Raw genomic sequence first — 18,245 nt, 5'->3', positions numbered from 1 at the left:
GACCCTCCTCAAAGACCACTCGTTATGTGTGCTCCCCGCCGACAAGGAAGGGGTTTGCTGTGCTTGGACACGATTTGTTTCGTGTGAAGGCGTCTGAGGCTGTACAGACTGTTCAAGCAGATGAAACGCGTACCGCTAACAAAGGTGAAGGCGCGGGCAAAAAAGCTTTGCGACAAGCTTAGCCTGACGAACGTCGTTAAGGGCATAGATAATAGCGACAAAGATACACTGGAGATGTTTTTCTCGGCTAAGACGCATAAGATAGAATGCCCATTTCGCGTCATTATCTCAGAGTCTGGTTCGTGGCAGAAGTGCGTTGCGGACTGTCTGCAATCCAATTTGAAACTCCTCACTGTGATTGATCCTTTCCTAACCAAGGATTCTGCAGCCGTTATTGACTTCCTCAAAGCCAATGACCAGAAGAACATTGCTGCTTTTTCAGTAGACATAAAAGATTTGTTTTACTCGTTGCCCCATGGAGGGCTGCTGTCTTGCGTCGAGGATGCTATCGACAATAGCGGTGCTGTCGACTTTCAAAATGCTTGTGGCGTGAGCACGGATGGTTTTTTAGAGCTTTTATCCGTTTACCTTACTTCTACTTTTGTTACCTTTGACAACAATGTTTTCCTGCAAAAGCAAGGTGTTTGCATCGGTTCCTGCATCGCACCGATTTTGAGTGACTTGTTTTTAGCTCGTTGTGACAAGGCTCTTTTTGAGCGACTAACTGATCTAAAGATTTTAAAGATCTTTCGTTATGTGGATGACTTTTTAATTCTTTTTGACCTGTCTGTTTTTACTGACACTCCTGTCAGACGATCTAATCTTCTCGTTAGTAGTCACCCTAATGTCACGCGCATTTTAAATTCTTTTGTTGATTGTTTTTACCCGTTGACATTCACGTCTGAAATGCCTGAGCATGACAGCATTAGGTTCTTAGACCTGCGGCTGCGGTTTCGAAAGGACCATGCCTGTTGGTTATACGAGCCCAGAGCTAACAAGCCCCCTTTGCCATACAGTTCAGCGCATTCTAAACTTGTCAAAAGAAATATCGTTCTTTCGTTCCTGTCCAATGCTCTTGACAAGTCATGCCGGCATACGTTCGAGGAGGGTTTAAACATGCAAGTTGCACGTTTGCAGGGCGCGGGCTATCCGACTCACGTGATAGCTTCGGTTGCTGAATGCATGCATCGCAAAAGGAAGAAAGCTTCTCGCCTGAGTCATGAACAAAGAGCAGAGGATAGGAAAAAGAAAAGGGATAAAAGAGACAAAGAAAAGTTGGCGGTGATACCGTACATGCATAAGGTATCACACAACCTCAAGAAGGTGGGTCAGCGGTCTCATGTTAAGGTCGTGTTCACGGCTCCTGAGAGGCTGGGGAGATTGTGCAGAATGAGTTGCCCGGTCAAAGTGCGTAGACCGGACTGTACTATCAGACATAGGCAGACCTACGTCCATTGTCGGCTGGGGTCGTCTACAAGATCACCTTGTCCTGCGGTAGATTCAATATCGGGTAAACGGGCAGATGCCTCAACGTACGCCTAAAAGAGCACGCGAAGAAAGTCAGAGGTGGTGTCGACGGGCATCTGGCTTTGCATTGCAAGACATGTGACTGTGACCCTCCTTGCCGTCCAATTTTTGAAGATACTGTAATCTTGTACCATCACCGCGACCAACTCACCAGGGAGATTGTTGAAGCGTCGAACATCGTGCGTTTTGGACCGGATTGTGTCAGTGAACCTTCAGTTAATTTGTCGCAAAAAGAGCTTGCATATCTGGTACGATAAGCAGATGTGCCGTCGAGGGGGTGTGTGTCTTGTTGATCTTATCTTCGATCCTTTTCTTTGTTGCCTTTCTGGACATGTGTATATATGCTCCCGATTTTGCAATAAACCGTCTGTTGAAAGTTAGCGCTTGTCTGTGTCTCCTCGCTTGTCTTCTCTTGTGCGCTATTTATTTCCCTTTAGTACGTCTCCACCGTGTTAAAAGCTCCTATTGTTAATCCTCCGAAACACCAGACACGATCTGAGAAGAATTGCTATACGCCTGTTTCTCACTTACTTGAGCCACCTACTCGCATCGTTGGTTTCCCCTGTTACGTCATACTGACGCAAAATCTGCAACGAGTGCTTGTCGTGAAACCTTCTCAAAGCTTTACGGTTTTTTCGATCACATGGTGTGCATAGGTCTATTCAATTAAGCTAAATTGACGCATCCAACTTTCACTAAACACTCTCTGACATGTACAGCCGCCCACAGACTTAACATGTATGGCGGAATGCGTGGCCTGGACTGCCGTCAGCGCCATGAAGCGATAGTCATCGGGTGCGAGATAATGCTCTCGGAATGTTTGCGGTGTCTGACGATAGAAGGTGCGAACCGCGGCAGCTTAGCGGGCAGTTCCTGGCTGCCGCGATCAGAAAACTGCAAAGAGCGTTGCCGGGGCCGTGGAGGCCGAATCGGCGAGCTAAAAGCTCTGAAACGTCCCCGTGACGAGCGCGCTGTCCACGCTGCGATCAGGCACAAGCGGAAGAGCAGTAAAAGCGAGCTGCGCACCAGCTATCGTCAGCCACCGCAAACGTACCGAAAGCATTGTCTCGCACCAATGACTATCGCTTCGTGGCGCTGACGGCAGTCCAGGCCACGCTTTCCGTCATTCGTGTTAAGTCTGTGGGCGGCTGTATGCAGACGTGTTTGATGTATGCCATTAGACTTCAGCTGGGTATAACGAAGTGTGGGAACATAAGCTCTATCGTCCACAGTGCTTTTACGCCACCAGAAGCATTGACGTGCACGATCAAACACCTAGCGGCAAAAGCTGTCATGGTTTTTGGTTTGCTTACTCGACTTAAGCTATAGAAGCAAAGAAGAAAGGTCAGCGCTACACTTACGGTTTCGATGTCTATTTCAGGTTCCACGACAATTGGCGTTGCTGTTGAAAAAAATAAATGCCCGAGAGCGTGATTTAACAAAAAAATAAATAAATGCTTCAACGCAGAAAAAAACAACCTTAAACTGGAATCAAAAGACATACAGGCAACGACATAATTGCAGCAGAGGAGAAATCTCTTTTAGATCTTTCAATGTTTCTTACTTTATTTATGACAGCATAGGTGCACCTGCTTACTCTGTGATTGCGGCACAGACTTCGTAGGGAAACCCCATGATGACACAGGGTCAGACAACGAGAGCCAAAAAGAGAGTGAGAAGAAAGGTCTCATAATCTCGCGTCAGAAACTGCCAGAGCCAGTAAGCATCCTAAGCAAGCATGTTAAAGTACCTATGCGCCCTACGCGATCAGTACGCGGCATTCATACTTAACAGACAGGGGAACCAAAACAAAAGAAAATGTATAAAGGAAAGAAGCTCCGTACGTTCTTCAGTGAGGCACTTCCAATACGGCAGTACTGCAGCCTTGGCCCTTGCGATCGAGTGCAAGGCGCTGAAAGAAATGGAGAAAGCTGCCGTCAAAAGTCTATAGTAGGATATAACTAAAAAAAAAAACAGCAGTTACTAACACAGGGCCGCGATCCGCGGCGCCCTGTATTACTCCGCTAGCCAATCGCGACAGTAAACGAAATCAGTTTTTTTTTTTTCTAGTGATAAGCTTCTTGTTTAGGCAACAAGATACGTTTAAGCAGCGGACTAATTTTTCGTCGTGGAGAAATTCTGTGCGCGGAGGCTGAATGTGGGCGGTGATTCACTGCAGACTTAAGTTGTATCCAACTGCATAAAGAGAATGGGAGGTAAACCGGAGTTTAAACAGCGCATCTAGTTAATTCATTGCAATGCTCTGTTACGTCGGAATAACTAAATCAAAACACAAAAAGAAACTCCGCGTGTTTCTTGTATTTTTTTTTCTTTGCAAGTAGACAGCTCTACACTTCAAAGGACAAGCGTCGCAATAAAACAGTTGTGCACTACAACATTTCGTTTTTGAATAAGAAAGGACAAAAATGCGGAGGCTGAGCTGTTAAGATGCGTTTTGAATGTTTTCGAGTCTCACATGAATTTGGCAACCATCTGTGTACACTTTTCTCTGGCTAATCCATTTGGGTATTTCCCTCCTGGTATCTTTTCGTTTAGCTCCACCAGTGTCAGCATATTATTTTTTGTTGCTCTTTAGAAACAATTTTCACCCCGTATAACACACTCAGAAGCCGAGCTAAATAATCAAGGTGACTGCAACCATTGAATCGAATCCAATCCTGAAGCACGCTGAATTTTAAAGACGGCACGGCGACAAGTTGCATCTAAAAATCGGTGCAAGCGTGTACGTTCTGCGTTTCTGTCTCAGAAAAATCGCTGGGCCCGCAGCAAAACCAACCTAGCCGAGGGGCGCATGTCGGGAACGGGGGAGCAGGGTTCATCCATCAACGTCTCCATGCAGGCTGCCAGGGACTCGGCCACAGCATCTACGTTGTACCCGCCCTGTACAGTGCAGAGAAGAGGTGGAGACATAAGCATGCTCGAGGTCATCCTCGCTCAAGCAAACTACGCCTATGTATTCCCAGTTGAGCTGAATGCTAACTGTCACGCACAGCAAGTGGACGCTGATCACGAAACAGTGCAATCCCGCAGAGACGCTCAAATGTGTACCTTCCAACAGGAAAAGTTGGTCTGCTTGCAATTCCGAGCTCGCGTGTGTTGCACCGTGCATCAGAACGCATGGGATTCCCATAAATGCGAGCGCACAACAATCGTCTTATGAGATAAAGGAACGCAATGTCTTCGCTTCATCCTGCCCGTGCAAAGCTTTGACGAACACGATGCACTGGACGCGTCGCATGGTTCCATTAATATAGTTACGAATGAATATGGTAGCATAGAGAAATCATATAGTATCAGAAAGAAAAACATAGAAGGCAGTTCTGTGCGTGTACTGCCAGCGTAGTGCAAGCCCAAGACGCGTAACCTGCTTGGAGATATTGGGTGTGGTAGTGCGAGGGCCATGTAGCAGAGCAAGATGCGCCTGTGCTACTATTGTGTACCATCCTTGCTAGTGCACTCTTAACAGTGATCTGCTTCTTCTTGTACTGCTTGCAGGCATTCGTTTTCAGACTAGATTAATAAATGATAACAGAACAATATATCCTTTTATTATCTCCCATTGAACAGGAAAATGGAGTGAGACGGGGCAATTGTCTTCAATTTGAGGCATTTCTGCAGCTCCCACGTTTAAATTGGCAGGGAAGCCCTCGCTCGACCACTGCATTCAGCCTCCGCAATCTGTCGGCATATCAGGCGTGGTGGCTCGGTGACTACGACGTGCTGATTCTGTGCTCGAGTTTTTAGATTCGATCTCGACACCGACGTAGGGGAGGCGAAATGCCAAAGAATTCAAAGACGATTAATGCAATTAATGCCGCATAGTATCCGCTAGCATTAGTGTTCCGTCTTAACGGTAACGGGTGACGTGATCCAGTCCATCAATCACAGCGTGCCACGTCATACCCCTCGCCACTGTCCTCACCCCTCGATTCTGGTCGGCGATCACCATTTCCCTGCCGCCTCCCATAGACTCGCCCTCCCTCCCCTTCACCACTTAATCCTGCCATCTTCCTCCCTCCTCTCTCATTTCCTCTATCTATATCACGATTTCTCTCTCCACTTTGCCTCCTCTCTGCGCACGTTAAAATTCCCAGGTGGTCGAAATTATTAATCTGATACCATCAGTGTACCACATTCTGCAGAAATGACGGCATGTGTCACGAAATTCGCTGAGTAGTCGAGAGAGATTACGTGAAATTGTGACGTCATCATAACCTGCCCAGCGTGGCAGGTTGCAGGTGGCGACCGGCCCACCAGTTTAAGGGGACCCGTGAACCCGAGGCGTCATCACAACTGCTAATCTTGACAGGTGAAAACTGATGATTTGTAAAGAGAGGACGCGCGACCTGGTGACGTCATCACAACCTGCCCATGGAAGAAAAAAGACAATAGAAGAAAGGAAAGCAAGAAAAAATGGCGAGTAAATCCGGTTAGAGCCAGTCCTTGGTTTCCGCTGTGTATGTGGTGCAACAGCGCTCAACCAATCTTATATCATCTGCTGACTGTGCGAGCGAGGTGGACGGACTGAGGGCCGGCGAGTGTCTCAGGAGCAACACCGAAACGCATAAAAATGACATATAAGCACCAAAGTAGGAGCAGTTGGGATCTCTGACTTAGAGTCTTGGGCCCGGGCGGGACCTCAGAAACGGCCTGTGCAGTGCTCTAATTCGAAGCAATACCGGAGTTTCATGGATTAATCTTGTTCCGCAAATACATTAACCATTTATCGCAGTTGGCAGTCGCTGAAAAGGAACGTATCGACACAGAAGCAGCAAATATAAAGCCGTATAGCAAAATGCGAGCCATCCGAGAATCGTTGTGTCACCTCTGGAAAACTTCGAACGCTCAGCCACTTGTATATCTTCCACTCGAGTAATACTCAGTGAGGCAGAGTATTCATAGCACCGTTCACGATGGCTAAAGAAGCTAGTTTAGCTTGGGACCACCAGTGACCCGCTTCCGCGATCCACCTCCGCGAGGTACCATTTTGACACGCGCTCTTCCGCGAGGCGCCCTCTGCCCTACGTAGGGGGGTTCGAGGGGCGAGGTGCTGGCGCACACTTTCCGCTCCACAGCTACAGTTAACAGCGGATGACGCTATACTAAAACTCTCTGTTATCCCGTTCAGTCTTAACACTAATCCAGTCTCTTCCTTTCTGCGCCCGTCTTTTACTGCTCACCTGGTAACGGTAATACATCAGTGACTGATGTCAAGAGAAAAGAATAAAAGGTGAGAGTTATGCCTGACTCCACTGAAAGAAGTACAATTCAAGTGCAGTTTTAGATTCGTGGAGGAGATAAATTACCGATCTTTCATTAAATGTTTACTCCGAAGGTCATTTAGCCCGGAATGTAAGGGCTGTCTGGCTAGGCTTGGAGTATAAATCTTCTGAACTCTGCAACACACCTAGACCTAGCCCATGAACATTTACATTGCAAGTCAGCACGTAAAACTCTTCGCATACGACTTAGCTCCTCCTGAAAAGGCGACCAACTAGCTACCGTTCAGTTTTCTCTTTAGCGGGCGTTAAATCTGGTAAGGATTACGTTAGGAGAATTTCTAAAAAAAAGGGTTAAAATTTTTTTTGCGAGCCCCGCTTCCTTCCTTTTGCTGCTTGCAGCAGCCGGTTTAAGAACAGTGTTTAAGAACAGTCCTGAACATGCGGTCCTACGTTTTCTGGTTATAGTTACCAAACGCATAAAACCGCTTACTAAACCCCGATGACAACGCGCTGCTAACTCAGTGAGCAAAACTTATTCCGCCTAGTCGAAAAGTAAAAGTTTCAAAGCCTCTCGCATTTAAGTTCACCCGCAGAGCCCCATAACCAAAGCCCAAGATCCAGAACCGCCGACGAAACTGTACACCCTGGAAAGTGTATACCCTCAATCGAGCTCCTCGCCTACGCTATACTCATGTGCCATCGCCTGGGTGGAATGCTGCGAGCGAACGCTGATCAAAATTCCAGCCACGAAAGTTCCTCCCTGTTCCTTGTGTCATTAGGCGTACACCCACCATGCCGATGCCGCGATCGATACTGCTTTAAGCTCACTCTACACATAAGCGAAACAAAATTAGAACTAGGATCATCTCCCGCCTATTTGTGTGTTTTATTTTGCTTTCCCCTACTTTACTTTTCTTCCCAAGCACCTAAGCAGAAATGCTGCCCTGCTTCCTCTGTGCCTTGCCGTGTGCGCATATTGGAGAGCTAGCATCCGATAAACAGGGCTCATAGCAACAGGGAACTCAGCAAGCATGTTCCTTAACAACACGCCACACAGCTCAGTTTTTTTTTTTTCGCTCTTGTTATGCGGTGAAGCCTATATAACCGCTATAAAGCTGCCAATATAACTGCTGTAAATCTTTTCCGTGTTAAGTTCGTTCGCTTCAGGACGGTGAGCGAACAAGTGAAGGCTGTCTTGTTTGTTCCGGTACTAAACGGATCGACGTTATCTATAGCAGCATGCGACGAAAACACTGGCTTAGGCTCCTCTAGGCTTCCAAGGATAAGAGAAAACAACCTGTCAGTGATACGACTGTGGCGCCTAAAGAGGAATTTGGTCAATGTAAAAAGACGGTACAGGTTCTGACACCTAGACACATAAATCTCCTGTGCGGGTAGCCGAAAAGCGATTCCCTTAAACAGCAAAAAAAAAACAAAAAAAAAACGAGATAACGTTTCACAAGCTCGCATTAAACGTTAAAATTACTTGTTCGGTGTCACCTCTGAGCATCAATAATAGCATGTTTGTCACCTTAATTTTTTTCCAGAGATTTTTCAAATGTTATTGAGAAACTTTTGTATTTTCTTTCAGGGCTTCATCGTTCACGCGTATCTGATTCTATTCCTAATAATCATTTGGCGCCTGCTTCTTGCCAAACTCTTTTCCTTCCTTTTTCTGTTTCTATTCAACTGCTTTTTTCCAACTCAGTTGATGGACTCTTGCGCTGTATCAGCTGTGACTTCGCCTCCAAAGGCGATGAATTGCTCTTGCTGTTGCCAAAGGTTACTGCAGTCGCTGCTGCTGTCGAAACAGCCGAGGTAATTAGTAGCTCTGTTTTCCGAGTCGGAGAGTTTCAATGTATAAAGATTTCCGCAAGGAGTGGCTTCGCTGCCGTTGAAGAACTGCTATGTGGGAGCCACACTAACTATGTCGGTTTGAAGCCTTTTCCTTTCGTTGATTAAGCTGCACTCAAACGAAGATTGTTCACGGAAGTTTGTTTTCCGATAACCACAAGCAAGGTAGCCTCACAAGGCGAAATAAATTTCGAGCAAAAATATGCGTCTGCACTTATCCGGGCAACTTCTACGGGACGGTACAAAAATAGCTCAAGAAATGTGGGGTTCGGTTTGACCTTGCTGGGTATGTGCTCATGCACGAGTCCAGCATCAGCACAACCCCTAGAGCGCAGACGATTTGTGAGCAAAGCTCGGCTGCTTTCTCTTTGTGAAGAAAAGCGTCCTTAGACGATATGTCCAACTGGAGAGCCAACTATGGTGGGGACAGAACATCTGTCAGATGTGCGCTGCATATCTGGTAAAGCTTCTTCACGACAAACGTATGCTAGCCTGTCAAGCAGGTGTGGTAATGGAAACGGAAGAACGGTGACGGAATACTGAACTGTTTCGTGTTAACGTTGCGTTTCAGCATATTCAGGGCGTTTCATGTTATTCTTTACAGATTTTTGTTTTAAAAGCAGCGAAAAATAGGTCCGTGCGATCTGTGCAGGTGGATTGTATGGCAAGGCGGCATTAATTACCTGGCAGAGTAAAATTAACAGACGATTAATTATCGAAATGAAGAATCAAAATTCCAATTTTTGGTTTCAGAGCGGACATCATATTGCGAAATCGAAAGCCGTCAACACCGAAAGCGCGTCCAATTTTTATAATTTCCGAACCTGAAATGTGGTTACAGATATCGAACAGAAAAAATTAAGTTTCGAAAACTCTCAAACTGACTTTTTCGTGCGGCAGATAGATCAAATGGCGTCGCGTCGGTGGAATTTTTGAATGCGGGAATACTTATGCGCTTCTAGTGTTTTATTACGTAGAAGATGTTGGGGTTGTTTGTATAAAGACGTCGCATGCAGCGACATTATTTGATGAATGTGCAATGTGCAAAAGCCAACCTAAAGAATGTTCAAAGACACCTACTTCACGTTCGTTATCTCTACCACGTTCCCGATTCAAAAAAAAAAAAAAGACGCTCACTTTTGACGTTGGCGACTAGCAATCTGGGGGCATTAGATTTTGCTTTAAACCAGATGTTATAACATTAATTAGTTAGTTATTTGTAGTTTAAATGTACTCTTCCACGTATATAACGCTCGCCTTGACGTACAACCAATATGCCCAGACCGCACGGACGCATATTTCACGGCTTTAAAACGAAAATCTGCAACAAATAATTTAAAACACTCGGTATAGCTTTAAAACTGGTACAGCATTTGCCAACATTTCTATATTAAACAAACAGCTTAAAAATCCCCAAGCAACCACGGCACACACTTACGACAGGGTGGGCGCTGACTAGTAATAGCTTTCTTGTAGTTAACTGCCGCGGAGCTCAATGGATTTTGCGTTCTGTGGCTGATCGCCCAAGGTCTCTGGTTATATCACGGCTGTGGCGGCCGAATTTCGCTGGAGGTGAAAATGCAAAAACGCCCGTGTGCTGTGCGGTGTGAACGCAGTTTAATGAATCCCCGGGTGGACTAAATTAACGAGAAGCTCTTCACTACGGCGTTCCTTATAGCAAACGTCTCACTTCGGGAAGTTGAACCACGCAATATATTTTTCTTTTAACTTTCCCGTAGTTCGTCATCGTGCCTATCTTGCATCTTATAGTTCGGGATGGCGCTGTTTCCTCGAAACGTAACAGAAAGAACAAAATTTCCAAAATTAGAATTTTGATTGACTCAATATACAGTAGCAGTAAAAGCCGCGTAATCAATTTCTCATACCTCACTTTGTGTTCCCTGGGCGTACAGTGTCATACTTAATATCGCATAACGACACTGGATTCCCAATCGTGTCAAAAAGTTCGTCGCTTTAAATCGTGAGTTAAAATTCCCGTCGACAAGCCCTCCTGGAATGGGTCACCATCGCGTACTCGTACAGGCGTATGCTCAATATACGTTCTTCTTCTTCAGAAGAGGTTCTATTAATGGCGTTTTGCATCCGAGAAACATGAAAATACCGGGCAGCTGTCATGATATTTTCATTGTTTCTTTGCTGTTTCGTTTACAAACAGAACAATATTTATCATTTCGCTGCCGTCCCACTCCCTGCTCACAAAATCAAAGACCCCACGTTCTCCGCGATAAAATTCTCAGCCCACATTTCTGTGAATAATCATCACCTTCTTAACTACGTTCAATTCAGAATAAAGGCATTTCCCATATCCCTTCAAGTAATCCTGTCCTGTAACACCTGCAGCCAATTTACCCTCACAAACTTCCCAATCTCATCGGCCAATCTGTCTGGCTGCGGCCCCCAGCTGCGCTTGCCTTCTCTTGGAATCCATTTCTCTACTCCTACGAGCCACTTTTGAGAAACTAGTTAACAAATAACCAGCTTCCTTGGGCATGGCATTGGCTAGATACACATCCCCATTTAGCTACTAAGCATGCGCTGAAAGCAACCGGCTGGCCCAGCAAACTTTCACACGCCTCCGTTATGCAAAGACTCGCTCCCCTGATTGGGTGCCTACAAGTTGTGTGCACCTGGCCACTGCGCATGCGCCGTAAGCACCCCAGCTTAACCGGTATACATCTACGCTGGTGCGCCTTCGACATGCTAAACCTCATAAATAGCAAACGCACGAGCCACTGTTCGCGAACTTATGCTACGCATACGAAGACGTACAGGGGAAGCTTTGCGTGTCTGGCCCCAGGAACGTGACCACTGGCGACCTTGAAAAGCCCCCTCTGTGTGCGAGCCTGCTGCAGTGCAGAGGGCGAAAGGACGTTGCCAGACAGATGGGCGCCGCACGTACGCAACATACCTGACCAAGGAAGTCGGGCTCACTTTAGAGCGGCCGGAGTGGGCTTGAGTCAGGTCGGGGACACCGTACGAGGCACCACGACGACAACTCGTGGCTTACAGCGAAGCGTTATCGAATGCGGGCATCTCAAAGGGGGAGAGCGACGCGGGCATCAGCCTGAGGGAAGTGACGCAACAGGCCCATGCAGCAGTGTAGTGTGGGTTGCACCAATATCAGGTATACCACTGCAGCACTGCAGTGACACCGAAGAATCGCGCTCCGATTTTCCGGAACATGTTTCACCTCCAATGTGATGGTTAGCCGTCCGTGAGCCAGGTTCTTGAGAAGTGACGTCATCTGTTGATAACCGGCGGGTGTGACGCAACAGTCGCCCTGCAACGACGTCAATATACGCGCTCAGTATGCTGAAATCATACTGATTAGCATTTTATCTGAATCCTATCTATACAGGACAAACTTTGTTAGATATTTATATTGGTCTCCTTCCGATTTCAGAGGAAGACAGATGTTTCATAAATAATGCGCTCACGTTTTAACGCAGCTAATTAGTAAAACGCCGCCGTCCTGCGTTGCGCAGTTCTGTCAGGCCGATTTGTGTGTGTTTTTTATATTAACTTCATCCAGCAGGAGTGTGGCTTTTTTTTTACAAAACACGGCATAAAAAGTAATAAGAGGTATAAACTCCTGATATGCTTTTCTTGTGCTTCTTTCTGTTACTAATCGTATATTTTTATTTTCGATGTTGCAAGCGACTTACATTGGCCTCGAACATTATTAGTATTTTTGTTAGTCCTTCAAGAATAATTTGGGAATTCCCGGCGAGCAGCTTCTGGGTGTCTGTATGTGCGCCCAAAAATAACAAAAGGGAAGGCAGAGTCTTTTAAGGCTTAGGAAAGTCATATTTAACCGCACTGCCCCTCCGTGAACGGGCGTTGATGCCATAAATACTAAATGCAGATACTAAGAATAACTACTGACGAAAACTAACCAACATTTCTCTCCTCCACCATGCCGACGACCCCGAGGTGCATAACCCCCTTTACCTTTCCCATTTATTTCTTTACTTAATTCAGTATGTGCAAAACTTTCCATTTCAGTAAAGCGAGAAATGAAAACCGCGCGGTATCCAGCTGTTTGCCTTCCTCCAGTCTGGTTTTATGCCATGTAGTCCCTCTGTAAAACCGAATGATACAGCAAAGAAAAGTGCGCAGTCATTGTGAGACGCATCCTTCTACGAGTCTCAGAAGCCTTGTGCTTAGATATGTGGTCATAAATTCTTAACATTGTCTCATTTTTTTCTTCTCGCTTTTTATTTATGCTGTTCTGGTTACCACAGTTCCACTTTCGCCACAATGTGAGGAGGTCGGCAAGCCCCTGAACAGAATGTAGCCCCGCATGGAAGAACTCACTAGTATGTCTCCTTTTGCCGAGTCAAAGCCAGCGGAGACGATGACCAGCTCCGGGTCGAACTGGAACAAAGCAGGGAAGAACAGAGAAGGATCTATATCGAAAAAAGGTACGACGGTATCGTTTCTCATAGAGATGTATACTTTTTTGTTCTTGCTGCTTAAAATTGGTTTCCTTCGTCTCCTGGTACCAGTTAGCGTATCACTTGAGCCAAGAAAAAAACGGCTGAGGCTTAACTTGGTTTAGCCTGGAGAATGCGAAGCATCATCGTGTCGCGTAATTTGGAGGCGCACAACCACAGCGACGGCGCGAGGTGGGCCCCCGTTTCTCCACTGTCGTGACGTCATCGTGTCACGTTATGTGACGTCATGTATCACGTGATTTGGAGGCGCACAACCACAGCGACGGCGCGAGGTGGGCCCCTGTTTCTCCACAGCCGCGACGTCATCGTGTCACGTGGTGTGGCATCATCGTGTCACGTGATTTGGAGGCGCATAACCACGGTGAAGGGCTGAAGTGGTAGCTAAAGTAGTATGCTTCGCATAAAAAAAAAGCTTATAACAGACGAAGACTACATAAAGAAACCTTTAATATTGTGACGAAGACGACGAAGCTGGCAGTGGCGCGGGACGGAGCGCTCGCTCTAGGCCAGCGGCCATTAAATCATCTCTCATCCATCGTTCACCACGCCTCATTCTTCGGCTGGCCACCACGTTACAATATATTTCCTTGTCACATGCACGCTACAAGATAAAAATAAGTCAGCTCAATGATATTTGTTCAGCCCTCACCTCTGCCGCGACCGGCATAACGAGTTGATACATGGTTGTTAAGTAGTCGGCATCAGTCATGGCTGGCTGAAAAAAAAGAAAGAAAAAAACACGCCGTAATTAAATCCATGCTTTGAGTCATGTTTCCTTCTCTGGCAACGTAAAGAGACTTCAAGAACTAAATTTCTCCGCACAAATGTTGTAATAAAAGCAACAGCTCTTCGTAACACTCCTCTAATACTGTAATCTGTGCAATAAACTAGAACAGAAAAATAAAAACACTGTGCATCATCGAATTACAGCTGTGCAAGGACACATCTCGAAGATATGTTCAAGTTTATTCAATATTCTTAGTATATACAAATTCAGTGCTTAATATGTGATGCCTCAGGAGGCTCCAAAGTTAAAAAAAAACTATCGCATAACGTTAGTGGGTCTAATGTGACATATATGCAGTAAGTAGAGCCGCAGTCAACCTTGTACTTCAAAAAAACTACATACCAATAATTTATGATGGTGCAAATGAAAATAGGCATAGAGTAACGCAAATATTGTAATAACTAACAAAAATAAATTTCGTTACCGGAACATAAACAGAACAATGGCTGGTAAATTAACTCGCACAGATGTACTAAACTGTTAGCATATATTTGTACGTCAGGACCTAAACCGGGGCGAAATAAAAAAAAAACATATTAATGCTAAGCTTGATTTATTGCTGATATCGTAATTTACCCTGCAAATCATTTTAAAGAAGGCAATAAATTAATGTATATCATAAAACTTGATTTTATAATGTATGTTATTTCATAACGATATTCCAGCAAACATGACTGCGGGCATTTCATAATTAGTGCTTATCTTAGGAGGAGGTCAAGGTATTCACTGAACGCGGTACTATTAGTCTTGGAAAGATAATCAGCGGTGAAGCCCTCATTGAATATATCACGATGGATGAGGCAGAACATGATGAGTGCGAACTTCCGATCGAATAGCTGTCGAACCGGGAGGATATTTAAGATTAATGTAAAGTGGTACGGATCGAGAGCGGAATGTGCGCTTGGACAATTAGCAAAGAAAGGTGAGACCACCATTGTAAGCCGTGATTTTCGAAGCGAAAGTAAATTGTGACAGCCCTAGTGTAATCCTTCATCGAAGACGTGCTCCTAAGGGTGTCTGTTGCGCTGAAACTTTTTACGAGATCCTATGGGTCACGCTGGATCATGCGTTAATAAATTGCACCAGACAGCTATCGTAAGTAGATGCTTATAGGTTATGGTAAAGAAACTTATTTGCGTTAGCCCACGAAGGATATTTTTGTGCCAAAGGTTCCAAAGCAATTTACCTGAGAGTACATCATATATCCACTATAATTTGTAAGACTCTAAATTTGTAATTTGTAAGACTGAGAGAAAATAAATCATTAATTGATTGACTGACTGACTGACCGATTGATTGATTGATTGATTGATTGATTGATTGATTGATTGATTGATTGATTGATTGATTGATTGATTGGTTGATTGATTGATTGATTGATTGATTGATTGATTGATTGATTGATTGATCGATCGATCGATCGATCGATCGATCGATCGATCGATCGATAGATCGAAAGGGATCATATCTGTCTTTAGAAAGCGTGAAGACAAAAACGCTCTGTTCCTCTGGGTGCCGTAGATTCCGCTTGGATTGGGAGAGAGATTATCTCTGCGTGAATTGATGGGTATTAATGCACGCACAGCGCACGTACCTTTGTCCATGGTATGTTGATATTGTATCCTTTCCCTGCTCCGCTGCCGATGTACGTGGCATCGGCAATTTCCAACTTCGGAAAAATCTTCTCCTTCGAGTATCGGTGGATGGAGATGTACAGCACTCTTCCAGCGTCAAAACAAAACAAAAAAAGAAGGAAGTTTTGTTTATCCAGTCCCGCGATCAGAACACCCAAAATCCGGTTCAGTAGTGCCTGGCCCCATTCTTGAGGCGCTGTGGAAATCTTGAGGTGAATCACTCACTGAACGTCCTTGGGATCTCCGTGGTATGTGTACCTCGTTTTTCATGATCTCGAGAAGCCGTTCTCAAGCCGTCTGAATTATTTGTACGTTCACCTCGTTGTTGCTATGATAGTGCGAGGGAAAAAAACGCTGGCAATTTCGAACTGAAGTAGACCAATTGCGTCGTTGTTCAGGGCATGCTTAATACCCCCTTTTTAACCCTTTCTTACGTCGACCTCGACAACGCAGGACCATCATTCTTCGCTTCTCATTAAGAAAATTGTCATCATTCCCAGGGTTCTATAATATACCTGCGTACCCTAGAAACTTCAACCAGGCTTTATAATTCGTGTCTGTCGCTCCGTGCTTTCTGCACAGAGCGACGTCTTTTACTAATCTGCGCGATGCCTTTACTAATCTGCGCACAGCGCTGTAACAAGACACCACAAGCCGAAACAGCGCAAAACTAATAGCATTAAATTAAAATGACACAATTTAATAATAATAAAACGCGAGTAAATATTGTACGCTCAATTTTACTATTGTGATATATTTCTGAAACGATATCATGCCGCTTCACCTATGGTGTCGCTCTTTCGCTGAGAAAATTTCCTTTTTTGACTCGCTTTATCCTTAAATCGCACAGTCGCGATCTCGCCTGAGTGAACAAGTTTCTTTACAACGCATGCTGGAAGAATTATTTAATGATGATGCCTTCATGAGTTAACGTCTCTGCGTCCTGTATCGTGTGGTGAAATGCGCACCTACAGCACAAGCCTCTCTGCCATGGTGGTTCAATAACTTCGGCGTGCCGCACCACCTCGACAGAGGGACTGTAGGCTCAGATCGACAGAGGAAGGCCTCCCCCGCCTCATTAATATGCAGGCAGGGTAGCGCTCGTATAAACCAAAATCGTCTTAACTTTGCTTACACTGAACTCTTCATTTCTAAATTTGTCATTCCAGGACACCAACATACCCGGAATAAATGCGCGAGAGCGCTCCGCCCACGTCATATGCACCTGCAGTCGGTGGCGTCTTCACGGTGGTCCTTCACTATTGCGCTGGGACTGCTGCACGAACTCATAAAATCTCCCTTTTCTATTGGATCGTCACAAACGCACTGAAGCTGGCTATTCTAGGAGACTAATCTATACACCGTGAGCACCCTGTGTGCGTCTCATCACTCATAACCCTAATCTGAAGTAGCGTGTCAAGCGTAGACCCAAGCCTTCCTGCTTGCCTGAGTGCCTGCCGGGCGCATGCACAATCATGCTCGGCACGAATCATAATTATGTTCTTGCGCACTCCTTTTTTTTTGTTATTTTAAAAAGTTAACGATGATTACGGTACTGCATAATGCGAAATTTTAACGCAGCTTGTTTCGCGATATACTGAGGCAGGAAACTTGCACGACGCTTAAGGTAATCCTAGAGAGTACAGTGCGAAGCATTTCCGCTTTATCGCGCAATGATTCTAAACAATCTCACTGAACGAGCGCTGCTCAGTGGTGTACAGCGGTGAGATGCAACCCTTGCCACCCTACATCTCCCACCCTTTAGTCTCCTCCTAAATATCTACCCTGTCCGGCTCGGACCCGAGCAACTAGCAGCCACCGGATCGCGTCAGCCATCGGGGAGCTAGACTGAGGACTCCGCCCATCATCATTCACCGCCACCACCACCATCCTTCGCTGTACGCTTCGCTTTGCTATAGCTCTGCCGGTTACGCTAACAACGACGACGACGCGCAAGCCAGGAACGGGCACCTAAGACCTGCGCTTTAAAACAAATCCATACCGCTTGCGCCCCTAACTGATCGAAAGCGAGTACACATTGGGTATCCTTTGAATTCCAAAAGTCGCATTTAGCAGCGCCAGTTTTCAGGAATCCTCGAAGCAGGTATAGTGGAGTCTGCACAGTAACGACCGCGATTACAGCGAATGCAAGGGAATTCGGTCCAACCAGCGTGCCGCGACGGCACAAAGATTGAGAGTGCAAAAGAAGGCATATGGCTAGGAAAAAATGCGTCGCGTGCTACCCTGGCCGGGCACTGTAAACTGGATCAAAGAGACAGACCTCGGAAAGCAAGTGAAGGACCGAAGAAGACGAGACACCAAAAATCGAACTTCACCGGTTCTCGAGCGACGCGATTTCCGAGAAGTTGGTATTGATTCCGGGAAATGCGCGGTCTTTTCCGAGAACGAAAAAGAGAGACTAAGCGAGAACAGAAGCTTTCGAGAGGGCGGTGATTAGAACATTTTTTGCAGTACCCGGGTGCTGCTTACACAAACGGGATATTTCTCAGTTTTATTTTTTCCAATTTTTGGCGAGTGTGTTAATTATTAATCCAATGATTCCGAGAGTACGTATTACATTGGCCGAATGACATGGTTTCAAAGTGATTTGCGAGCTCGTGTGAGTGAGTGCTTTTTTTTTTTTACTGTCGTGCTCTTTTTCTTGCAGCCAAAATTACTTTGATGCATTTAGAAGGAAACTGCTCGAGTTGAGAAAGGAGGT

General features: G+C 45.6%; 1 protein-coding gene across 4 annotated transcripts in view; it reads right to left on the bottom strand.

Moving 5' to 3' along the window:
- LOC149342799 (polyamine deacetylase HDAC10-like) overlaps positions 1-18,245 on the bottom strand; it is a 55,177-nt gene that overhangs the window by 16,251 nt on the left and 20,681 nt on the right. For 3 of the 4 annotated variants that reach the window (XM_089545263.1, XM_089545264.1, XM_089545262.1), the window contains exons 9-15: positions 15,484-15,610; positions 13,752-13,817; positions 12,963-13,022; positions 11,836-11,925; positions 4,325-4,428; positions 3,372-3,439; positions 2,889-2,929 (exon numbers count right to left, since the gene is read on the bottom strand). In XM_089545263.1, coding sequence (XP_089401389.1) covers positions 2,889-2,929; positions 3,372-3,439; positions 4,325-4,428; positions 11,836-11,925; positions 12,963-13,022; positions 13,752-13,817; positions 15,484-15,610 — 556 coding nt within the window. The remainder of the gene's footprint in view (positions 1-2,888; positions 2,930-3,371; positions 3,440-4,324; positions 4,429-11,835; positions 11,926-12,962; positions 13,023-13,751; positions 13,818-15,483; positions 15,611-18,245) is intronic. The other variant, XR_016283074.1, reaches the window with a different exon arrangement.

Source organism: Amblyomma mixtum, chromosome 5 (assembly GCF_055824585.1).
Source record: "Amblyomma mixtum isolate Tamu chromosome 5, ASM5582458v1, whole genome shotgun sequence".
In the NCBI taxonomy this organism is placed as follows: Eukaryota; Metazoa; Arthropoda; class Arachnida; order Ixodida; family Ixodidae; genus Amblyomma; species Amblyomma mixtum.
The sequence above is the reverse complement of the archived record's forward strand: the minus strand, read 5'-3'. Positions and strand labels throughout refer to the sequence as shown.